The 24988-nt window shown below is 43.0% G+C and overlaps 1 protein-coding gene across 3 annotated transcripts in view; it reads right to left on the minus strand.

Moving 5' to 3' along the window:
- The window catches only part of LOC138296303 (uncharacterized), a 619236-nt gene that overhangs the window by 534063 nt on the left and 60185 nt on the right, over positions 1-24988 (minus strand). For 2 of the 3 annotated variants that reach the window (XM_069235314.1, XM_069235316.1), the window contains exon 2: positions 21030-21141. In XM_069235314.1, the coding sequence (XP_069091415.1) occupies positions 21030-21113 (84 nt within the window). In that variant the 5' untranslated portion in view covers positions 21114-21141. Of the gene's footprint in view, positions 1-21016; positions 21142-24988 lie in introns of all 3 variants that reach the window. The other variant, XM_069235317.1, reaches the window with a different exon arrangement.

Raw genomic sequence — 24988 nt, forward strand, 5'->3', positions numbered from 1 at the left:
GGAAAATATTTTGAGAGAGCAGTGTTTACTCAACTCTCTTCATACAACCTCATATGTTACAACTAAGCAAATGATAGCCAAATCATTTTGAAAGTGGATAGCCCCGAAGACCCATGTGGCCTCCTCCAACAATGTCCAGAGAAGTTAGACACCTGGGAGTGAGCATGGATTCAGACCTGTCCTTGTTGCACCCTCATGCGCATTCCTCAGCTTACAATCCACACATTGCAAACAACTCAACCAGCAAATTGCTTTCGATAAGCAGGTAAGCTAAGAAGGGCAAACATATGATTCATCAAGGCATTATATAGTTATGGCCCACAGTAATACTAAAGCCATAATACACAGCAGTCAGCAACAAATTATACCTCCTAAAATCAGATAAAACATATCTGTTATGTGTGTTGTCCCTCTCTACAACCACAAAAAGCTGCCACCACCAAATGAACAGGCATGGAATAGCTGAAGAGTTCTGTCTTACAATGCTGGACAATTGGATTACTTTAATATAGTCCACCACTGCAGGTCCCAAATATCTGTACAATCTGACTACTTCTTTGCATCTCACAAAGACACTCAGATATGGAATGATAATAAAAATGCCCAACCCAACATATCTATCCACTTTTCTCTCGCTCTATCCATGCCAGCTCACAAACACAACTATACACAAAATTGGACAACCCAGTGCAGTAACGAGTTAAGCAGACTATATCATATGAATTACCATAAAGGGACATGCAGAGCTGTTCAAAGCTACCAGAAAACCATTAAACTGTGGGCATCATTTACAAGGAAATGTCAGAGTGCGGAGCTGTGGCAAATTTGGCAGCACTGCGCTTTGACTATGAATTAGCATCATTTTTTTAACTCTAATTCGGTGCAAAACTAACTCCATATTTATACTTTGGTGAGAGACCCGTCTAGCACCAAGGCCCTGATTTATACTTTTTTGCAACGCATTAATGTCATTTTTTGACGCAAAAGTGGCACAAACTTACAAAATATTGGCCCTTATTTATACTTTTTGCTGCAAAACTTCACTAACTCAGTTTTGCACCAAAACATTTAGCACCGGCTTGCACCATTTCTGTGCACCAACCAGGCACCATATTTATGGAATGGTGCAAGCCGGTGCAAAGGGTAGGCTAGAGTAAAAAACAAAAAATTACTTTAGTCGGGTGGGGCTGGCGGTATAGAAGAAGAGGGTTTAGCACCAAAAACTGACTTTAGGCAGGTTAGAGTAAAAAAAATGACTCTAACCAGATTAGCATCATTTTATGGTGCTAAACCTACCATGCCACATTACTCCTGCCTTAGAAAAGGCAGGAGTCATGCCCACCACCCCAATGGCCTGCACACAGGACAAGGGTCCCCTGGGCATGGTCATTGCACCCTGTGCCATGTATGGGGGCCCACTTCAGGGCCTCCTATGACACTTTCAAAAATAAAATGCAATCTTACCTGTACTTACCTGAGATGTGGTCCCCCATCCTCCGCAGTCCCTCTGGTGTGGGTGGGGGTGCCCCTGGGGCCTGGGGAGGGCACCTGTGGGCTTATTCCATGGTGTTTGTTCCACCATGGAAATAAGCCCACAGGTCCCCTAACGCCTGTCCTGACCCAGGCTTTAAAAAATGGGGCAAAGCAAGCTTTGCAACATTTTTTGACCCCTCCTCCCTCCTTTTGCACTATTTTTGCACGGGAGTATAAATATGGCGTTAGGGCCATAGAGTCATTTTTTGCACGGGAACGCCTACCTTGCATCTCATTAAGGCAAGCTATGTTTCCATTTCCAAACAATGACTTTAACTCCATAAATTTGGCGCTAGACGGGTCTAGCACCAAAGTATAAATATGGAGTTAGTTTTGCACCAAATTAGAGTAAAAAAAATGACGCCTATTCAGTGCAAACAGATCATAAATATGCCCCGTAGAATAAAAAAATTACACTAATTTGGTTAGAGTCATTTATTTTGACTCTAACCTGCCTAACGGCATTTCTTTTTACGCTAGCCTGCCCTTTGCACCGGCTTGCACCATTCCATAAATATGGTGCCCAGCTGGTGCTAAAAAATGGTGCAAGCCGGTGCAAAACTTCTTGGTGCAAAACGGCGTTAGTGCAGCTTTGCACCAAAAAGTATAAATAAGGCCCAAAGTGGCTTAGTGGTGCCTTGTAAATATGGAAAAGGGCACAGTGCCACTGGAGCGTTGCTGAAAGTGAAAGTGAATGCAGCACACATAGAAATAGGAAAAAGCCTCAGGGGATTATTTTTGTTCAGGAAGGTGCCTCTTTGTGCACAAACACAATTCTACATGCAATGGAGGCACGCTTGCACCATGGTGACTAGACAGGCCATTGTGCTCCAGGACTGGGGAAAGGACAAGTATTGGGAGAAATTCCTGCCTTTTCCTTGTAATACAGCTTACTGCAGCAAGGTGACCTGCTGCGTTGCGCCACTTTGCCATAAATATGGCCCTTGATTTGCAGCCTTCTTCGCACAGATACCTCAGTTACCAATCTAATGTAGGCCCAGACCTGCTTCACCATGCGTTCGCCTTTAATCAATTGCTCTGTAGAGTTCTGATTTGTGGGCTTCATAAAATGCAGTGGAAATACCACTTCAGTTGCAACATGGAGTTATCTCTGTACCAGAAATATGACTTCAGAACTCCTTTTAGAAAAGTCACACTCAGCATTGCAAGCAAGGAAAATGGCATGGTTGGCCACTGTTGAGGTATTAAACTACAGATTTATCAGGGTTAGGTGGCCCGCGAGCGCACTGGGCCCCGGAGCCACTGGACCTGCTGCACCATTGGTAGTCACGACCCTGTGTCTTCCTGTGAGCAAGGATGACAGCCCTCTAAAACACTGGGAAACTCCTACATGTATTCTTCAATCACACTAGTAGTTACAACACAGTCACACCTACATTCCCCCAGGGCCCAACTCAGAACATCAGCAGACCTTCTCTTTGGGAAAAATCAGGGTGCGTAAAAACAGCCAACAGCAACACCGGAACTATCGGCACCTTTTAAATATAATTTGTAACGCAGGGCGGGTTTTTAAAGTCGATTACCCAACATCCGAGCAACAGGTGCGCGAGGCAGGAGTCGCAAGGTGTGTTGTGTAAGAAACCACATCTTACAGTTTTTCCTTCAATGAACAGGGAAAATGTGTGTCAGCCATTGTTATGCCCTGACATGACTCACCTGTTATTTGAATTAGTGCTTTGCAAGCAAAGTCGAGTAATTATTCATCGGGTGAGGAGAGACGAGCTGTCCCGTACGCCACTCCGTCTTTTCGCAATAAAAATGACTACTGCGTCATTTAATAATTCACCCATATTCAGCTTAAATCCCTCCAAACAACTTCACGTTGTGTCTGTTGACAAGAATAATATATATATACTTCATTGGCCACGTGGCAGAAATAAAAAATGGCAAACACAAGTTGGAATACTGCCACATCCTGTACGTTTAATCTGTTGTCCTTTCTTTAGGCCGGTGTCTGGAAGGCCAGCAAAAAGGCCCCATCTGATAGAGCGGCCCTTTGTATAACCGTTGATTTAAAAGCCAAATAAATATGTTAGCCTTGTAGCCAGAGGTTATAGCAGCGTTTAGTGTATGAGAATATTGCTACACAACAAGGCTAAAAGAATTCCGTGGCACAACTTTAGTCACTTTTGTAGCGCTACACCAGACAGCATCTACCCATGTGCATTATATTTTATCACAGCATTTCCAGAGTACTTTCCCATATATTCTGGGGCACCAACGCGCTTTTAAACGTTCAGGTGGATAGTTTCTGCTTCTGTAGTACATGGATAAGAGAAGGGTATTGGTTAGTGTTAAAGTTTGGTGTCGTGCATGAGACCCAGAGAATGTGCAACTGTTCTACTATTGTCCTACTCATTTAAAGGGAAACTATTGATTTTGCGTGTAGGCCCGGTTTCCCTATCTTGTGACAGCTCCCCACTCACTGTGCAACACTTCTAGGTCTGTCTCTGCCCTCCACAGGACCCAGGAATCATCCCATGTCCACTGTGCAAAGTGTAGTATGGAAATGAAGCACTGACAGACACCATGGCTATTCTTGGTGTCGGCTCCTGGTTTTCAATGTCAATTTAACCATCTCTATATATTCTACAGGCATCACCAACAACAACATATAATCAAAGGTCTGGGAGCTATGGTCTGAAGGGTAGTACTACTGAATATTGACACCAACAATATTGCGGTAAAAGAATATGGAGGACAGAATATCGAAAGGTAATTGCATATGGGGAAGTATAGATTTACTATTCCTAACTCCCCAACTTCAGAACTTGAAGATGTATGTACCTCATAGGTACATGTATGTGGAGGATCGAAAATCTGCACTTCCTGACCTGATGATTTTTTTCAATATTTTGTCCTTGAGCTTTTGTCCCACGGACATTGTGGGTTCGATGATCAGGGTGCTGACCCTCTGAAGCACATTTACACGGCCAGCTACTGTTTCATCAGGACATGACCAATCATAACTATAGACAGACAACGACTGTCTGGAAAAGCACATAGTTAATCACCCTCTAACATTTACTTTTGGCCATCTTTCATGCTCTCGAGAAACACGGGCTCCACTCCATTTCAAAACTTTGTACTAGCTTACTACATTTTGGTTAGGGTTTCCAGTGAACATTATATCTACCTTAAACCCCTCTACATGGTGCTGCACAGCATGCTGCATTTAAAGACTGCTAAAAACCGAGCTGGGTGTGGAGATAATCCGACTGGAATAGAGGTCACATATTAAAAACATATATAATGCATATCCAAATGTCGGGTTAGATGCTGGGTGACCAGAAGTATTTTATGCTTCGAGTGTAAATTAGATTGTCTTAGTTTCCATAACTAGCACAAAGGAATTCATGCATATTTACAGCAATAATATTGTTTTTTACATAGCATTTCATAACATGAATACATAGCTGGTTGCTAAGTGCTATAAATAACTGGTGCTACTTTATCTAATTTAATGGTTCTCTAATTTTGGCACATGAGCATTGTCCTCCTAGGACTGGAAGGAAATGGTTTGTGTACTGTGGTAAAGGCATTGAACATCATCACAGTGGAAAGAGGGAGCCAATAAAAGTGACGCACAAATTGGAAAATAATGATTCGTGTACTGGCTTCTACGACTTCTAATAAACTACATTTTAATTTTCTGTATCTAAAAATGACACCCTTTGAAGTGGCAGGAAAAAGAACAAAGCGATAGTCAAGGTACAGTGACTGGAGAAGGTAAATATCTGAGGAACCTTTTTAATCTTTTGTCTTCAAATACTTTTCAACAGTAACTACGCACATGCTTCAGCAATCCACTCTCTTGATTAGTATCAGTAAGGTTATGCCATTAGCGTTCACAGTGAATTTGCAGGTAAGGTGCCCCAAAGAAGTTGGAGGAGCTGTACGATCAGGATGGTAGTTTTCTATACCAGCCTAATGTTCTGCTGGGTGTCCAGTGGGTGAAATTGATTTGGTCCTCAGGAAAAGCATGATAGTTGCACCAATGTTCTTTCAGTAGTGCTTATTATTGCAGTAAGAATCATCTATGGTACTGATTTCAAATGGCTTGCAAAATATTATAACCAATTCCATCAGTGGTTATTGTCTCACCCAACTCTTGGCAAATCACTTTATCAATGTATTGGTTTCCAGCAAATGGGAAGTACTCACCAGTCGTATTTCTAGGATTCGGCTTACGGTATCTTTAAGGAACTATATTATTACACACATGCTCATGGTCCTTGGTCAAATAACTTGTTTTCAAAACTTGGAAGGTCTAATCTTCTCTGTTCTAAATATAATACCTCAGTAATCCCTGGTTCTATGTTTGACATGTATTTTCAGATAATTATATAACAAAGAAAGATGGGAACAGTGACAGAGTATCTATAACACCAAGATAATGGTTCACCGACAGGATTTAGATGAGGGTGGACCATAGGTGTAATCATGGCAGAGACTAGTCCGTCTCTACCATAACCAAATCTCTTCAACCACCCTATGGAGTAAGGGCAAGCGAGGAAGACCTGTAATTCTGCCCACCTAATTTAGATGGGCAAAATTACAGGTGCGTTTTTACTGCCTGTCACCTGACAGTGAAAACTGCTAAATGCTTCCTTCACCATAGGAGAGGGCTCCCATTATGAGAGAAGCATTTTCCTTTTCATTTTCAAAACGAAAATCCAATTTCAGGATTTTCATTTTGAAAGTAAAAAAATAAAACTATTTGGTGCAGGGCTCCATCATGTTGACTGAGCCCTGCACCAAACAGCAAAATGCATTGATAGGAACCACCGTGATGGGGGTTTCTAGTAGTGCTTTATTAATGATTGCCAGTTTGATGGCCATTCATACATCTGGCAGGTGGCCCATCCACAGAATGATGGAGTAATTCACTCCATCACCCTGGTGGAACAATGAGTTGTCTGCCAGGATTTAAATTGGCCACAAAGATGCAACTCTATAGACAATAATAGCCAAGAGACATTTGACAATTCACTGGTTGAGACCACAGGCGCCACAGACAAGAAGCTGGGTCAGGGATGTGGAAGAGTAGGCTGTAGCTAAAGAGATTCTGATGAAGATGTTGAGGTGTGATGAAAAATTAACATAAAACCTGACAGACTGGGTAATGATGTTTCAGAAACTAATAGATCTCTCAGACCATTGACCACAGTGAATGCATAGTTGACATGCATAGCATGATGTAATGACAAATCTGGCATGACACACAATGTTCATGAATAATTGTGGGTCATTAGTGGAAACTTGGAACACATGGGCACTGGAAGTGTTAATAGGCCTACTCCTTGTGCTGACACATTTGCTAGAGTGAGTGACATAGGAGCCAGTAGCACTAATGTATAGATTGAGACAGTGACTTGAAGAGCTCCACAGAAAAAATAAAGAATGTTGAACATGAAGGATGGGTGGGATAAAGTGCATCATGGGGATATAGGGGATGATTTAGAGTTTGGCGTGTGGAGATAAATCCATTGGGTTGGTGCAGTAATTTTCTCCCGCCATGCAGAGGGTTCTCTGCCTATCAAATTTGGAGTTGTCAATTCTAAACGTTGGCAGGAACTGCCCTCATGGGGTTTGTGTCAATGTTGTAAACGTTTGATGGACGGCTCCATCAAACATGATGGCCGTAGATCGAACTTTTACAGTGTTTAAACTCACAAAAAGGGAGTTTGTTTTTGAAAACTTAAAAATAATGGGCCCCATGCTGTTGAAGATGTGTTGCATGGTGAGGTGGTTGTTATCTTTTTTGCCTGTCTCTCACCACCCGTGGTTTTATCTGGCGGGGATGAACCGAAATCGGGCTGATAGTGTTATATGTGAACCTCTAACAACCCATACTCTGTCAGTCCATCTGTGGAGTATGTCAGTGACGGAGCAGGAGTAGGCGCCATTGCTGACAATCTTAAGGACCGTCTGACTGTAAATCGGGGGGCAGACCTTCAGTTTGGCTGAGAGGGCACTTGCTACAGAATATCCTCTCCACCAAATGCTACATCAGACACATAGTGAGAAACCAACAAGTTCTTGATGGGGACTGAGGATGGTTGGTCCAACGTGGTTGGGGCAAGTTAGTATTTTTTTAACTATGACATTTCCTGCGCATTATGTTTTTCTTCTTTATATATTATCATGTGTGCCTACAGTTCTAAGTTTGGGTTTTCAAGTTGTCCTGCGACAACAAAAATATAAACATATCTTAAATAAATATGCAAATGCTTTTGTCCGCTGTACGACTGTCAAGTGTCATCAAGGCCACTGAAGGAAAAATGTGGATGTTGTCAGTGAAAGTATAATTTCCCTAAATTCAAAACTTTTTGTGTGCATAGGTGAAGTAGTTTGTGCAAAATGTTTCATCTATGGCTTGTGACTATTTTGCACAATTCATAGGCCTGAATCAAAAGACTGTGTTTACAATTGCAGAAAATATAGTCATATTTGTCAGGTTTGTAATGTACCCACCACCTGAACGTCTCTTGTTTCTGCTTTATTTTCGACCATTATAAATGTTGCTTTGGAGGTGTGAACGGAGGATTCATATGGGATGTCATCGAAGCAGGATTACCTAGATAATAATGTAGGAGCCAGCTCTAGTTTGGATTTCGTCACCCTCAGCCAAGAGGTCCTAGCATGTAAAAAATGGGAATGCTAGTCTAATTACGACACTCACCCTTGGAGCCTCTAAAGTATATTTTCCTTTCCAAAATATCTTCTATTACAATGTCTCTCCCATAAGATATGCAGTATTACATTTTTTCCAACAACACCACACAACATTCAAAGTATCTCGCCTTTAAAACTAGCCTTAACTTGCCTGTTCTACCTAGCCTTGCTGCAACAAAAAGATACACACATTCAATGAAGCTCTTAACCACGTTCATGATTACAAGCACATAATCAGGAATGAATAGATGCTCTCTAATAGTTTAGTTTCAGCTCCCCAATATATTTCTGAAATCCTTAAACAACAAACATGTTTGGGCATTCCTTACAACCGCTGGAAGAGTAACTACAGCTGATACACTTGGGAAAGACATCTTCGAAATTCAAACAATTTCTTTCTTTAAATAAGTTAGAGATCTTATTCTTGTGAAATACGTTTTAGACACGTAATTCGGATGTTTTCTGCAAAATCTTAACTAATTTGTAGGTCTGACATTAGAACATCTGCACACACTGTAGTTCCCTTCTGTGATAGGACTACTAGGCCAATGAATGCTTTTTGACGCCAAAACAATATTTTTGCTTTTAGCCACTGTTTTTTTTAGATTGATGAGGGTTTGGTAGCTTCCTCAACAATAACGTTTGGGAAAAATGTGACAAAACAAAACAAGCACTGGCAAAGTCAAAAGACTGTCAGCGAACACCATTCCTTGTTGTATGTGCATCTTTATTTTTTCTATACTACATATTATGTTGCACATGTAATAATTAGTGGCCATTTATGTCATTATGTCATGCAAATTGAGCTATCTGTCCCAAACACACAAATAAAACTCATGACCTTATCTCTAGTTTCATTTTTTTTTTTTTTTCCAAAATGCTCACACGAAGCTTTTCTTTGTTTGTAAACTCAAACGTTAGCAGTACTTATTCCTGCATTACAAAACTTAGCGGAAATACATCGATCTTCATAAATGATTGATTTAATTGGCATGTTTCTTAGTGGGTGGGGTTGGTATGTTACTGTTCCTTAAAAAAACAAGGTACCTTCCTGTGATACATTTTACAGATGAGGCAATTCTCTTTTATTGCCTGAGGTTTATTAATCACAGCATTTAAGTCATACTGCAGTGTGTAACATACTATTATTATAAGTGTAGAAAATTCAAATTTGATGGCCTTTGGAAAATTGAATTGGCACAAGACATCCTGACATGTGGCTCAAGAATAGTTTGAAAACAATCTATTTATTTGAATATCACTGTATTTCCTTATTGTGGAGTGTTGCTGGTATTCCACACTCTATGAACCCGGAGTGTTCCTTCTCAGGCAATTTGTAGTTTGCAGACAGATAGCTCATGCTTTTGAGAGATGCCAGTCCAAGCTTTACTGAAGAACTGTTGCCAACAGAGAACCTCCCAATTCAGTGCACAACAATTCGACACTCAGTCAATGGAAATAGCAGACAGTGCTTTTCCAAAATTGTCATATATACAGTGGGACATGTGTAGGCGAGTGACTAGGATCAATCATGTAAATGCTGGCAGGATTGATTTTGCATATTGCACTTGGTGAAACCAATTCTTAGATTACTCACTACCGCCGTCAGAAGAGCTTATTCTGACATAATATTTTTAGCTTTTGCTAACTGATTTGCCAGCTGCAGTAAGCAAAGTGTATCCTTGTTGATGCTGAATACCTGAAATGTTGCTGCAAGGATAAAGTGAACTGTCTGGAATAAATGTTACCCTAAAGAATAGCGCCTAATTGTGTTTTGTCACTCAAGGCTAATTCCTAATAATAAATCATGCAGGATACTATAAGTAAATCTATATTCTTTATCAAGTACCAGAGGCAAGTATTATGCTTGTCTCTTTAATACATTTTCAACGCATAGGAGCAAAGATCTTTGTAACAAAGGGCCTGATTTAGATCTTGGTGGATGGAATACTCCCTCACAAATGTGACATATATCCCATCTGCCATTTTACGATCTGCATAGGACATGTTGGAATTGTTATACGGCGGATGGGATACTCGTCACATTTGTGATGGAATAGTCCCTGCTGCCAAGATCTAAACCAGGCCCAAAGTCAAATTTCTCATAATTGCAGGAGGAATCAATAGTTCAAAACTCTCCCTTATCTTGAACTCCATCACTGCTCATCTTTACCTCCTCGTGACCACAGCGTGCCTAGTCTTGCCTTTTTCTTTCCCTTCTCATTTCAGAAGATAAACACTGCTTACATCTGGCTGCAGTATTCAGCATTGGTGTGTTCCTGCTTGGTATTCAGCTAGACAAGGGATCAAAATTATAGCCTGAGAGTAGGGGTTTTCCAATAGTGTCTGACTGGTGCAGTGTTGTTCTTGCATTGGAGCGGTGATGGTTCCTGTACTACCTCACACCTCAATTACCTTTTTTTCCTCTCCCCCCAAATTGAGAAGAGAGTCTTCCGGTTAGCAGTCAGTTCTCCATTCAACCCTAAGCTGTGATTTTTTGCACAGGGTGGGCACAGAAGGAAGCTGCCAATTGTCTTCAAGCACAATCCCTCGCCTCACCAGTGGGATAGGAGCAACAGTGGGTGAGGAATGTTAGCTGGTACAACACAAAGGCCTATATTGGTGAGTGCATGTTGTCTTCCCTGGCGCAAGGTATGTGGAGGCCTGCTAGGCATCAGAGGGTTCCAAACGATGCCAGGGACTCCCTCCCCTGCAGCGTTTATTGGTGCTGACAGTAGAAAGCAAAGTACAAAATAAATATACCCTCCAAGGAAATCCAGACACAGCGGGCCTTAGACAGGCCACACGGGAATGTTCGGTGTTCTTTCCTGTTCTGAAGAGATCAGAAACATCATTCTGATTTACGGGATCATAACAATACCTAGGAGGTTTTGGTAACTATGCAAGTAAGTAAATGTTAATTGATCATAGGCTTCTGTTCATGACATGGCACAGAGAAAAGAGTCAAAGGCCAGTTACTGATTCCGCCAAAGACTTAAGTATATTTATTTCTGAATGCTTAACTTCTGGCTTCATCTAAACGTGGACTACATACACGGAACTCTTGTAGGTTGCATTGAGCTGCAGGCAAGCTGGCACAGATGTTCCTGGTTATCAGAGAGAGAGGTAGAAGATGCTCAGGAATCAGAGGGTGAAAGCAGGAGGGTGTCACATGAAACATCTCACACAAGCATTTCGATTGAGAAGGCAGTAACACCCATGTTGGTAAGTTTTCAAAACATCCCCTTAATAAGCTCATAGATTTCTTTTTCAGTAGCGTACATGCTCTTTAGAGTCCAGACACAAGAAGTTGCTGGTTATGGATCAGAAAACGTTTTAACAATTGTCTGAGGACGAAACGGTGCAAGTGATGCTGCATATAACACTTAGGTACATATCTCATTGGGACTCTTTAGTCTTGTCGAATACAATTTATATGTAGGGTGAGAAGCTGGTCTCCTGTGGCACGCTACCCCTGAGGTCTGATGAGGGTTTGAATGGTTGAGCAGGAAGAATTGATGCATCCAAAAACAGTCCTGTCTCCTCTGGTGGCTAAGTAAGTGCACTACAGAATGTACGAGCCTTATGAAAAAAAGAGGGCCAGATGAAGTTAAGTGTGGAAGGGCCCTGTCCCTATACAGAAGATTATGTGAAGGTTGTGGAAACTGCATGATCACCTTCCTGTGTATAAGCACATGTGATCTGAAGAATGGTATTGATTGGGCATGTGTTAGAAATGGGAGTATCTAGTTGGCAGTGACTTACACCATGTCCGAGAAGGGACTCTTCTTTCTAGTTAGGATAAGGGAGTTGCACACCTAAAATAACCTGTGCTTACCATCGTGGTAGCTCAAGCAGTCAGGCTTATCTCAGAGGCAATGTGTAAAGCAATTGCACATAACACACAGTAATACAGTGAAAACACTGAAAAAGGACACCACACCAGTTTTAGAAAACATAGCTAATATTTAACTGTGGCAAACAAGACCAAAACGAGAAAAATCCAACATACAGTAATAATGATATGAATTTTGCAAGAGTTAACTTAAAATTACAGTTCCCTGAAGTCAGTAGCTCCATCTGGGGCTATCACTGTGTCATAAACAACAAATCCAACAGTTGAGATGGACCACAAGGTCACGGGCGAGCTACGGTGTCGAGAAGGCCCGCAAACAGTACCTTGGAAATGTAGGGCGTTCCGATCCTTGCAATGAGATCCAAAGTGCAGCATTGCTGGTGTCAGCAGGCTTCGGTGGGAATTAGTTCCGGAGGTTGGTGCAGGGGTTGTTGGGCCCTAGAAGTCACATGTGTTGCAGATCGAACTCTGTGCTGATAACAAAGTCAGCCAAGCTGGTGTTGATGGTGGAGGAGCTGCCAGGCAAAGCGGGAAAATGTGACATGCGGTGCCCAGAGGTCACAGTGCAGGTAGTGGCTCTATGGCGCCGTCTTGTGGTGTCGGTGAGACCAGGGCTATGGTGTGAAGCCAGGCGGTGCGGAGTGAGGTGTCTTCAGGTTGTCGTGCAGGCAGCGGGGTTGTTGCTGAAGTGCTGTCATCAAAGGCCCAATCCCCACGGGTCACAGTGCAAGCAGTGGCATCTGTTGACGAGGCTGGAGTTGATTGTTCTGTCGTCGGTGGACAGAGGTCCGGTGTGGGATGGGGTGATGCTTCGTGAACCTCACGAGCGGTGCCCACAGGCCACGGTGCAAAAGCAAATTACACTAATTTTGCACACCCCTAGTCCTGATTTGAAACGCTATGGCCCATATTTATACTTTTTTAGCGCTGCATTTGCACCGCTCTTTGACGCAAAAGCGGCGCAAACTTTCAGAATACAATAGCTTTTGCGTGAAAAAATGAAGCAAATGCAGCGCTAAAAAAGTATAAATATGGGCCTATGACTGAGGGGCAGCAGGTCTTGAGATGAAGGACCCTGAGCAAACAGAGGGAGTTTCCTGGGGCGAAAGAAGGTGCCCTGGAGCTCAGAGGTGGCATGGAGAATTTTAAATTGACATTGTTCTGGCAGAAGCTACCGCAAGCAAAGACCTTCATTTAAATCATGGCAAGCTAGGAATAACAAAACCATTGTACTGGGGCTGGAAGAGGTTTTGCTTTCGGGTTTGCCTGGGGGAGGTGGAGAAAGGGACAGGGCTCCTAAAACTGGCAATTCATCCTCTGTGAGGTAGAGGAAAGGATCAATTTGCATCTTGCAGCGGCTTTGTGGATGCCCAGGTCCATCCTTCCTCCCCCATTCTTCTGAAGGCAAATACTGCCTTGAGGCTTGTCTTCTTTAGGGCAGGAGCAGGGCGGGAGCAGAGGAGGGGCCTTGTGCTGGCCACTTTGGTGTGTCCTGAATGCTAAAGTTTGGAACCATGGTGAAAGATAAGATAACATGAGCCAAATGGGACATATTTTACGCTTCAGCACATATGATGATCTTTCCAGTTATATAAAGGGTGTTCCATAAATGCCGAAAACCTTCATGTGCTGAAACAAAAACTCGGGACAATGAATCCTGAGTATACATTGTGGTATTAGGCAAAACTAAGGGTCCGTTATCTGGAAAAATAACTTCTTCTTATGAAACACCGTAATTGTCACAGCATAGTAATGGGATGAGTAACGGAAAGACTTACATGCATGGAATGCCCACCTTCGAGGACTGGGCATCACACATTGATATTGAAGTCTTGAAGAGACTGAATGATCAGCAGGCGGGGAACAAGAACAGAAAAATGAACAGCGACGCACCCCACTTCCAGATCTGATCAAATGATAAAGCTAAGTGGGGAACCATTTTTTTAGACTAATAGGTAGAGGATGACATTTTAAAAGTGCAACTTTGCATTACTTTGGGAAACCATCAAATTCAAATCCTGATTTGCTTTAGTTAGTATATCTCAACATAACACTTTGCATTGTGTGTCAATTACAAATGTAATGCTAACTTGGTGCAAAGCTTTAGTAAATCTGGGCCGAAGTCTCTAAGGTGGGCAACAGCGGAAAAAGAGAAAGAGCTTAGCAGTATGTGGTCTAAAGGAGTTAAAAATAAGGAATGACTGGACTAAAGGAAAAGGAACCATTTTGCACAACTTATTTCATCATTATTTAAGGTTCGACTTGACTCTTAAGCTTTGCAACAGAAACCAAGGCCTCACCCAAAGGCTTGAATGGCGGCTCCACACAGTATGGCAGGGCTACAGCTTCCTCCATACTGGTTGCAACAAATACTAAGGAACTCTATTTCTTTTGTCCAGTGTGTGCCCTCTGCCTCATTTTCAGCCCACAGAATCCACATAACAGGTGCTCCTCACACAGAGTTGGAGTGTTGCGTATCTCGCTGCCAGCAGACTCCACTTTGAGCAGGAATCAAATAGATGGCATGCTGAGTACAACTAAATTTTCGCTCTCTGGACCTCATTTCATCTGCTGATGGGAGTTACCACCTGGATTTCTAAAATGTCAGGCCCACACCTAGAGAAGTCTGTCTCTCTCAGCACTATTACCACTGTCCATTTTTGTGCTGTACTTTTAATCACAACAGAAAGCTAAAGTGACAAACAGCGCTTATGATCCTGATACTGAGGGAGCAAATGATGAACCGCAACTCTGTGGTGTAGCTACACCGCCGTCGCTGCTGAAATGTGTCGAATAGTTTGCCGGAAGTTTCAGGACAGTTTTTTTTTTTTTTTTGTCCTCATATTTCTTATAGTACTTCCATTATGACCAGACCCAATATATACTCAGATCCCTTTTGGATCAGGTAAAAGGTCAGCCTTATCCAGAAGACTCATAGCGGAAGGGTGGGAGTAACTATATGCCACCCATTCCTTAAAAATAATCATTGGACAATTTACTCAAGAACTAGTACTGGGAGAAAACCAATTCACCTAGGATTGCCATAATTCTTTAACATCATTGGATCCAGTTCTACAAAGATCTAATTGACAGATTTTCATTGCAGCATCCACCCGTTCCCACTAGGTTGGGGGAGTAGAAGAAATCCAATGTCTACAAACCTCCCGTCTTGCCAAAAGTATTAAATAAAATAACAAGTTCCTATGAGCACTTGAGAGGTTTATCGATTCTAAGGTGCCACCAAATAAAACTAAAGCTGGGGAGGTCACCAGTGGGACCTGCATCACAGAAGATAAAGGGGGTCATTCTGACGACCACGGAAGCACCGCCAACAGGCTGGCGGTGCTTCCTTTTGTATACAGCCGCGGTCGCCCAGCCGGGTCTGGCGGTTTCCCGCCGGATTACCCCCGGCTGGGATAATCCTCCATGGCGGCGCTGCTTGCAGCGGCGCCATGGGGATTCCGACCCCCTTCCCGCCAGCCTGTTTCTGGCGGTTTTCACCGCCAGAACCAGGATGGCGGGAACGGGTGTCGTGGGGCCCCCTAACAGGGCCCCAGAAAGATTTTCACTGTCTGCATTGCAGACAGTGAAAATCGCGACGGGTGCAACTGCACCCGTCGCACCCCTGCAACTCCGCCGGCTCCATTCGGAGCCGGCTTCATTGTTGCAGGGCCTTTCCCGCTGTGCCGGCGGGCGCACCTTTGGCGGGCGCCCGCCGGCCCAGCGGGAAAGCCAGAATGGCCTCCGCGGTCTTTTGACCGCGGAGCGGCCAAGTGGCGGTTCCCGTTTGAGGGCCAAAGTCTCAAACACATGCCCCCAGAAATGTGAAACCCGAGAACATAGCATCAACATATGAGTATCGTCTGCCCCCACTAACCCACACTTTTTACAGGCTGCATGGGCATTTTTGTTGAATTTATTTAACTTCTTTGGAGTATAATATGCTCTGTGCAAAACAAATAGATGAGAAGCCCGGGAAATTCTTTTCATCATCTAAGCTGTCCAAACACTACAAGAATATCCTATAATAGACAGCGGCTTCCTTCTTACATGGCTGATTCTTATGTAACAACTCCACTAACTCATTGGTCTCCTTTTCCGCTATCCTTAAAGATCTTACCCATGCGTGTAATTGATAATATTTAAACCTAGACATTGAACACTGGCTAGTGACAAATGTTCCCCAAGATTTCAATCCCCCCCCGTAGCACTTGTCCCCATTCCATGATACCTGCCTCCTTCAAAGGGCAAGCCAAGACATCTTGCAAACATTCTTGGGTTCCGGGGAAGTCCCAAATGGGAGCATTAGTACTATAATACGATAAATTAGTGATTTTCCTGATTCTTGCCCACAAAGAGGCCGTCGCCTTTAGTGATTTCAGCCTTACTTTTTTATAGAACCTTGGGTGGCTGAATTTATACAGGAAGTTCCGCTCCCCTTCCCCTTCGCCACTCAGCATAGCCTTCTTTTGTGGGGAGACCTCCTCTGCTACTAATAAATCTTTAACATTCTTTAACTGGAATGCTCATACATATAACTGGATATCCGGGATGGCAATTCCTCACTTGAAATAACTTCTACGAAGCTTCTTCCTGGCAATCCTAATTCTCTTATAAACCCAAATAAAACTATCTATTTTTGATTGTATATCCTGTATTTGTTTTTCCGCAAATTCCAGCGGGACCATGTTGAAGAGAAAAGTGAGCTTCGGAAGAATACAATTTTTACTAAGTTCGCCCTCCCGTATAGAGTTAAAGGAAGATGTACCCAGCTTAATAACAGTTTATCTATCTGATGCTTCAAAAATTTCAGGTTTACCAATGATGTTTTCTACAAATCTTGTGGTATCTTAAGTCCAAGGTATTTTGGGCCAGATGTAGGTAGGTATAATTTTGCGACTTGCAATTTGCGAGTCACAGCGACTCGCAAATTGCAATTCGCAAAGCCAAATGCAGAAAGGTGTCTCAGACAACTTCTGTGCCTCGCTATGGGGTCGCAAAGACCCACCTCATGAATATTAATGAGGTGGGTCGCAGTTTGCGATCCCATAGTGAGTCCATGCACTCACAGGGATGGTGGCCTGCTGGAGACATGGAGACCGCCATGTCTGTGACTGCTTTTTTAATAAAGCTGTTTTTTTTTCTTTTTGCAGCCCGTTTTCCTTAAAGGAAAACGAGCTGCAAAAAGAAAAACTTCCGAAACCATTTGGTTTCGGTTTTTTCAGAGTAGGCAGTGGTCCATAGGACCACTGCCTGCTCTGCAAAAAAAAATTTGGGGCATTCACAAAGGGGAAGGGGTCCCATGGGGTCCCCTTCCCTTTTGCGAATGAGTTACCACCCGCTTCAAGAGGATGGTAACTGCGAGTCACAAAGCAACTCAGCATGGCGATGCAGTCGCAAATAGGAAGGGAACACCCCTTCCTATATGCGAGTCGCAGCCTCAAATTGCGTGTCGGTACCGACTCGCAATTTGAGGTTGTGCATCGCGTTAGGCCTTTTGCACGCCGCAAACTGCGTTTTTCGCAGTTTGCGATGCGCAAAAGGCTTCCTACATCTGGCCCTAAATCTCTTCTTTTATTAGCTTATGATGGATATTCATGTTCCATGTCATGATTTCCGTCTTTGACAGATTAATTTGATCCCCCGATATCTGGCCAAAATTTTGTGTTATCCCTTCCACTCTATCTAACGCCGCAGGGAGGTCTGTAGTATAAATGATAATGTAATCCGCATACATGGATACCTTTTTCTCCCACCCCATATAAATAAAAGGTTTTATTAGAGCATCCTTTTTAATCATACAGGCAAGCAGCTCTATATACACATCAAAGAGCAGAGGGGAGAGAGGACAGCCGTGTCATGTCCCTCTGGTAATAGAAAACGGAGAGGTTAAACTCCCATTTATCAAAACTCTTGCCGATGGATTGGCATAAATACTTTTAATCGCCCCCAAGAACCTTGGCCCGAAGCTCAGCTGTGTTAGAATATAATTTAAATAGCCCCAGTTCACTCGGTCAAATGCCTTAGTAGCATCAAGGGTAATAACCGCCAAAGGAAGACCCGATACTGATGCCATATCAATTGCCCCAATTAATTTGTGGGATAATTGATACATATGCCTGTTTTTTAAACACCGTTTTGATCTTCATGAATCAGGGGCGCGATACCCTCCCCTAATCTACTGGCAAGTATGCTTGTGAATATTTTATAATCATTACTCAATAGGGAAATTGGCCTATACGATTCACAAAACGAAGAATCTTTCCCGGGTTTTAATATGACAGTTATTATTGCTTCATTCCAAGACCCTGGTAGTTGAGATTCCCCCCTCCAAATTGCATTAAAAAGGTCTTTAAGCAGAGGAGATAAAATACTACCTAATTTTACATAAAACTCTGCAGGTAAGCCATCAGGGCCTGCTCCCTTCCCTTTTTTTGCTTTGGCAATTTCCTGTACTATTTCTCCCTGTGAAAATTCCTCCTCCAAAAGAGACACCCCTTCCTCATCAAATCTCCCTGACATTAGTTCTTCTACCTTTGGCATCTCTTCTTCCACCACTTCTGGTAAATCCTCTTTATATAAAGCTTAAAAAAAAAAACTGAAATGCTCTTTGAATTGCTAAGGAGTCTGTTACAACCACCCCTGTACCAGGGTCCCTTATCTCTGAAAATTGATTTCTAATAAGATCAGACTTTGTTTTCCACTGCAATAATTTCCCCACGAATTCCCCATACTCAAAATTTGCGAATTTGCTTGTCTCCCATTTCTCTCTTACTCGCGTCTCTATTAATGCTGAGAGTGCTGCTCGCTTAGTCACCAATTCTAACATAATTAAATCCTCTTTATCGAAAGCTTAAAAAAAAAAACTGAAATGCTCTTTGAATTGCTAAGGAGTCTGTTACAACCACCCCTGTACCAGGGTCCCTTATCTCTGAAAATTGATTTCTAATAAGATCAGACTTTGTTTTCCACGCCAATAATTTCCCCACGAATTCCCCATACTCAAAATTTGCGAATTTGCTTGCCTCCCATTTCTCTCTTACTCGCATCTCTATTAATGCTGAGAGTGCTGCTCGCTTAGTCACCAATTCTAACATAATTAAATCTTCACTTTCTCAATATTCTGAATGCCTAATCTGTACTCCCTGTTTCTCCGTGCAGAGATGGAAATCCGAATGCCCCTAATAAAAGCTTTATATGCATCCCACACCACAAAGGGTGCTGCAGAGTTCCCATTATCTTCAAAAAACCATCTAGTTTCCCTTGACAAACATTCCACCACCTCCATGTTGCTTAGTAGGGAGCGATCTAGCGTCCACCTCTTTGCTGACCGTGGGCCATCTTCCTTCAGATTCACAATAACTGCGGCATGGTCAGATAAATGGGCAGGGATGACATGCCCTTAGAGTCTTAGCTAGTAGAAAATAATCTATCCTAGAATGATGACTGAATTTTTTATTATGGAAAGTAAAACTGCGCGAGCAACCATGTAATTCTCTCCAAATATCAACCAAAGCATACTGATCCATCATCACTTTGATATACGCCAAAGATTTTCGAGACCCACAGGCCTTACTACCAGAAGACTTATCTAACATATAGTTTAAAACTACATTAAAATCGCCTGCTATTATGATTGGTTACTGAGTTTCCAAAAGTGCATTACATATTTCCCGTAGAGAGGTCATATCTTCTACTTTGGGACCGTAATAGGATAGCAAAGTATAAATGGCCTGGTTAATTTTAACATCCGCCATAACCCATCTACCTTTTGTGTCTGATTTAGTGCACATGATCAGGGCATTGGCAGCTCTCTTAATCAAAATTACCACTCCCCTTGAATGCGATGTATTATTAGAACAAGTCATTTGCTTAACCCAAGCAAGAGGTTACGTCCGGAGAAGCAGGGAGGGGGGATATATTAGAAGTGGCCATAGCGTTGTCTAAGCTCTTGGCCTTAAAATATGCCCTCAATGAGGGGGTTATTCTCTTCTGAGAGAGGGGGGGGAGTGCTGCTTTTTCCTCCCCTCAGGTTTCTTCTTTTGCTGTGGCAGTGTTACCCCCCTGTCAACCCGCAAAGTATCCATAGAGCTTTCAGGGCCACTGACCATGTCCTTGCTGACCTGACATGAAAACATATGAGAAGAGCCCCCCTCCCTTGAACTATTAAAGTCCTCGGGCTCCACATGTCCTCCCCCCTCTCCTGGTACCTGGTCCACGGCGTCATCCATGTCACCTTGATGCAAGTTCAGAGACCCCAAAGTTGAAGAGGGAGAGAGGGAGTCCTTTCTTCTTGCATGGGGCAGTAATTCACCAATCCTGCCTTCCATGCTGCCAAAACGTCTTGTGCTGCCCCTGCCTGGTCTGCCTCGGGTCGCTCCCCTCAGCGCAACCCTGGTGTGAGAGCGCGCACTCTCCGAACCTCGAGAGCAGCGCGCTCCCAGTTTCCACCACTTTCCCTTCCCGCTGCAGCAGTTTCCATTACCGGCGTCTTGACTCGCGGTGGAATGCGATCTCGTAGCCTGTGAGATGGCATGCCGCTGTCGGGTAAGTGTACGGGAGGGATTCCCGAGCCCCGTATTTCCTCTCCTCCTTTCTTCCCCCTTGCGTCCTAACTTCGCGCCGGTAGGGGCCTTCAGCCGCCATGTTCCCCCACTTCTCTTCGGTCTTGTGACTTCCAGCCCCCGGTCAGTTCTTATATTTATCCTGGCGTAAGAGGTTTATATCAGAGTTCCATGGGTCTGAAGATTAAGCCATGTAAGCGCACCTCCATTCTCACTGACAGCTAGCTCTGCCCCATCAATGCCCCCAGATGTCACACTTACAAGCATCTGTTTTTTCCAATAGTGCGAGTTTATCTTAAAAAAGGCAACCAGCACACCAAGTACAACTGCTTAACATATGCTGGTTTGATTCAGGGCAACTTACAATGTTTGCCTACCTGACACTGGAAAGACGAGGGCTGGTACCTATCCAGGAGAGAAGGAAGAGAGCTTGTTGTGTAAGACTGGAGGCTAGTTGCCATGGCCTTGCAGAGCCTTCTGTGTGCTTTACTGAAAAAGAGATAAGAATGTTTATTAAGGCAGGGAGAAACCACCATATCTAATAAAACTTTAATAAATGTTGATCAACATAATGAATACTGTATATTGGTAATTATCAATTATTCTTTTCTTTTAAGCTGTTTAATGGATAAGAAAAGTTAGTTTGCTGTGGTATAGTTTGTAAATAGCAGGAAGTAAGAACAACTTCATTTTATGTAAACATTTTAAACAAATCTGAACTTGAAGCCTCTGAACAACCAAGCACAAGCTGTGCCTAATCAAACCACCCAGCACATGGTGGCCTCGATGAACTATGTTTGCGTTTCATGTTTTAGAGAAACCAATTACTTGTCATCATCTATCAACTTAAATGGAAATGATTTTTGCATGCCTGTTTAATTGCAAAACGTATGGGAGTAGAGAATCTGCAAAATGGAGAAGGGTAACTCTACAACAGTAATCACTGGGAAAGCCAATAGTTCTGACATTGCCTTCAAGGCGTTCCGTTTTGCCAATAGATCATGGTAAATGCGAGACCTAAAAATACCATCGTAATTAATGTTGAGCATTTCCACAAACAGACTGTTCTTTGTGGACAAAATCCCCACGCTGATAAGCCCTCCTTAGGAGTTCCACATATTTTGGTATGGTGAACCAGGGAGGGCTTCTTCCTTAAGGCAGAGAAGCCTCCCCCTCCTGCGATCAGAGGCAAACGAAAAATGAAATGATAATAACATGTTTATTATCATTTCACATTTTCAGTAGGAGCCGAGTCTTGGGGGCGAGCTATAAAAAATAGTGGAGGACCAGGAGGAGTGGTGGGCACTGCTGTCAGTGTGCATGTCGGGTTGGCTGGCCGTCTTAGGATGTCCAAGCCGAAGTCCAAGCCGACATGCACATTGACATCTCTCCAACCCACCTGCATTGGTCGGTGGGGAACAACAGCAGGCACAGGCTCCCAGTCCTCCTGGAGCACAAAACCAACCTGCTCCATCCAATTCAGACGCTGCTTTCATGGGTATTACCTGGATGAGAGTATGGTCTGGATTGGTTGTACAGGAGTCTGGGGGCCTCAGCCTGTGCACACCCACACACCAGACGAGCGACGTGTGGCGAACGACGAGAGGCAGGTATGTTTTTTTTCTTTGCTTATTGCCCCCTCCTATTCCACTCCACTCCACAAACTTTCCCTGGCTTCAGCCACTTCTGCTAGTGATACTGCGGGTCATGAGTTATCTATTTCCCAGCCGGTATATAATAGATAATGGGGATTAAGAGTTATTTTCCCAGCAATGGATAACAAAACATAGAACCAGGATGACACTATTCCATTCAATGTTTCCAAAACAATGGGCCCAAATCCTCATTAATTTACCACTTGCCTAGTTCAGGTGGCACACGGATTCAGGGGCTTTGATTTTGCAATTGTATGCATGGTAGGAGGCGAGAGGGGACCAATTACATGAGGGGAGAGCTGGATGTTGCATGCACCCTGAATATTGACCCCACAATATCGATGGAACACAATATTGAGGAAAAATATTGAAAAAATATCGACGGGTAAGTGAGGCAGGAATTTCTATACCCAACTTGATGTATATGCATTCACACTGTACATATATCTTCAAGGCACATAGATATGGAGTTAGGAAAAATAAATCTATGCTTCTTTATCTGCACTTATCTGTCAATATTTTGTCCTTTGATATTCTGTTCTTGATATTCTTGTGACCCAATATTCTGGGGGTTGATGTTCGGTAGTGCAGTCCTGGGTGTGCATTTTTAGCTCCCCCTGTTGTGAAGGAGCAGGATGGGCAGGGCCAGGGACAAAAGCTGCTTGCACTCCATGATGCACCGCACACAGGTCTATGTACACCATCCCTAGGCCTAGGTACAATATCCCCATGCCTGGAATTATTGGGGTCAGAACGTGCTGACTCAGTAAATCTGTGCCCGAAGATGGAGGGTAAGTTAGAATGGAGTAGAAAACTATCCCCTCCTGGGGAAACCCCTCCAGGCGACTCATAATATGGGAATTTTGTCTTTTCTGCCCGATACCTCACTTACAAAAGTAATAGTGTTGGGGAAGGGAAGTGGGCAAGTGGACAACATGGTGCATACAACAAAACTTTAGTGTAATCCTCTATATATTAACATGGCCAAATAAGTACCTTATGCTGTAACCCCTGAGATCCCCTCCTAGGCTGATGCAACACTTACTGCCATTAATAAAAAGCTGGCATTTGTGACAGAATCAGTGTTTTCTTAGGAAAAGGACAAGCTGGCGAATGAGGACAAAATGAAATCCCTTGCTAAATATAAAAACACTAACAACTAGGACACAATTAGTGCATTTTCCCAAAATGCAAGATATATTTGAGGACAAAATGTTTTATTTAAAAATTGCCATTTGGGGACAAACCACGTCTATGCACTGAAAACAGAAAACTGGTATTTAGGTACAAAATTAAAAACGTTTAAACTGGGAGACCTTTCGTACTGATTTAAATACATATATCTATGATGCTACTGCATAATTTCTTGATGCAGCCTTTTCTTGGTTTTATGGTGTCTTAGATCTAAAACTGAAAGTTTGACTTTTTTCTAAGAGATGTGTCTGCTTTTCTGAGATCTTCTGGTCTTTCTAAATTGAGTTATATCTGTGCTGTCTCAGCCTGTGCAACCTGTGTAACCCAAGGATAATTCTGCTGTCTAAGGCCTGAGAGTTTGAAATCAGGGTAACTTTGAGTTTTGTTATCGCACCTCCAAAAGCAGATTGTCTGCTCTATTACATTCTCTATAGGGACAATGGAAGGTAGAGTAAGGCAGAAGCACATGGAGATGCTATACACAATAGGAATATTGAAAGGAAAACAAATCGAATTGTTTTGCAGACTACCTGAGCTACCCCTATAAACTATGTTTTCTGCCCTCTTTCTTTGGCAAACGAACCCACAAAATAAACCTTATGACACCTTTTATTTTTATGTATTCTTTGGCATCAAAGATACCTTGACATCATCACGAGGTCTGAGATTACACAGCTTTTAATTGTTTATCTATTTTATTGGGGGTGTTTATGAAGTGTAAACCTAGCCCAATACGATACTAGGCCGCTGTACACAGTACACAGAGTGAGCATAGAGAGGCATGAACTTATGCTTAATGTTTAGATACAGAACACAGTGGGGCTGGCGAGGGATGGAAGTTAAGCAGTTTAGGAAGGTGGGAAGAGTATGAAGTGTTGGCTTTGAGACCTTTCCTAAACTGAACCTCTGAAGAGGCAATTCTAAAGTACAGATGGAGGTTATTTTAGAGTCTTGCTTCAATACAATGAACCTCTGTTGATGTGTACATTCTTCATAAAAGTTTTGGATTTCTAGCCTGCACACTCCCAGACATGAAATGGCGGCAAGGTATGCCAAGACAAGGTTTGCTGAAGTAGACTGCTGTATGAATACGTAACAAACCTTGATGTGGATTCTGGCACAGAGAAGGAGTCAACACACTCTTCTAAGATAGTGGGCGGAGTGTCACTTTCAGCGACGCTCCGGTGGCGCTGTGCCCTGCTCCATATTTATAAGGCGGCACTAAGCCACTTTTTGTGGCTTAACGCTGCCTTGTAAATACAGTCCCTTTACATGCATCACTTTGCGTGAAAGGGGCGTTGCTGTGGGCAATACACTTCAACACCCATTGCATTTTGTTGTTGCCACAGATTTACGAGAAATCATAAACCTGAGGCAAGGCAAAAAACTAACTCCATCCCAGGTGTGGCATTGGAATGGCGCAATGAGGAAAAATGCTTTTATTTCTCCTTGTTTTTGCTTTTTCCATGTGTTCTGCATTCTGCAAG

This window comes from Pleurodeles waltl, chromosome 5 (assembly GCF_031143425.1).
Source record: "Pleurodeles waltl isolate 20211129_DDA chromosome 5, aPleWal1.hap1.20221129, whole genome shotgun sequence".
Taxonomy (NCBI): Eukaryota; Metazoa; Chordata; class Amphibia; order Caudata; family Salamandridae; genus Pleurodeles; species Pleurodeles waltl.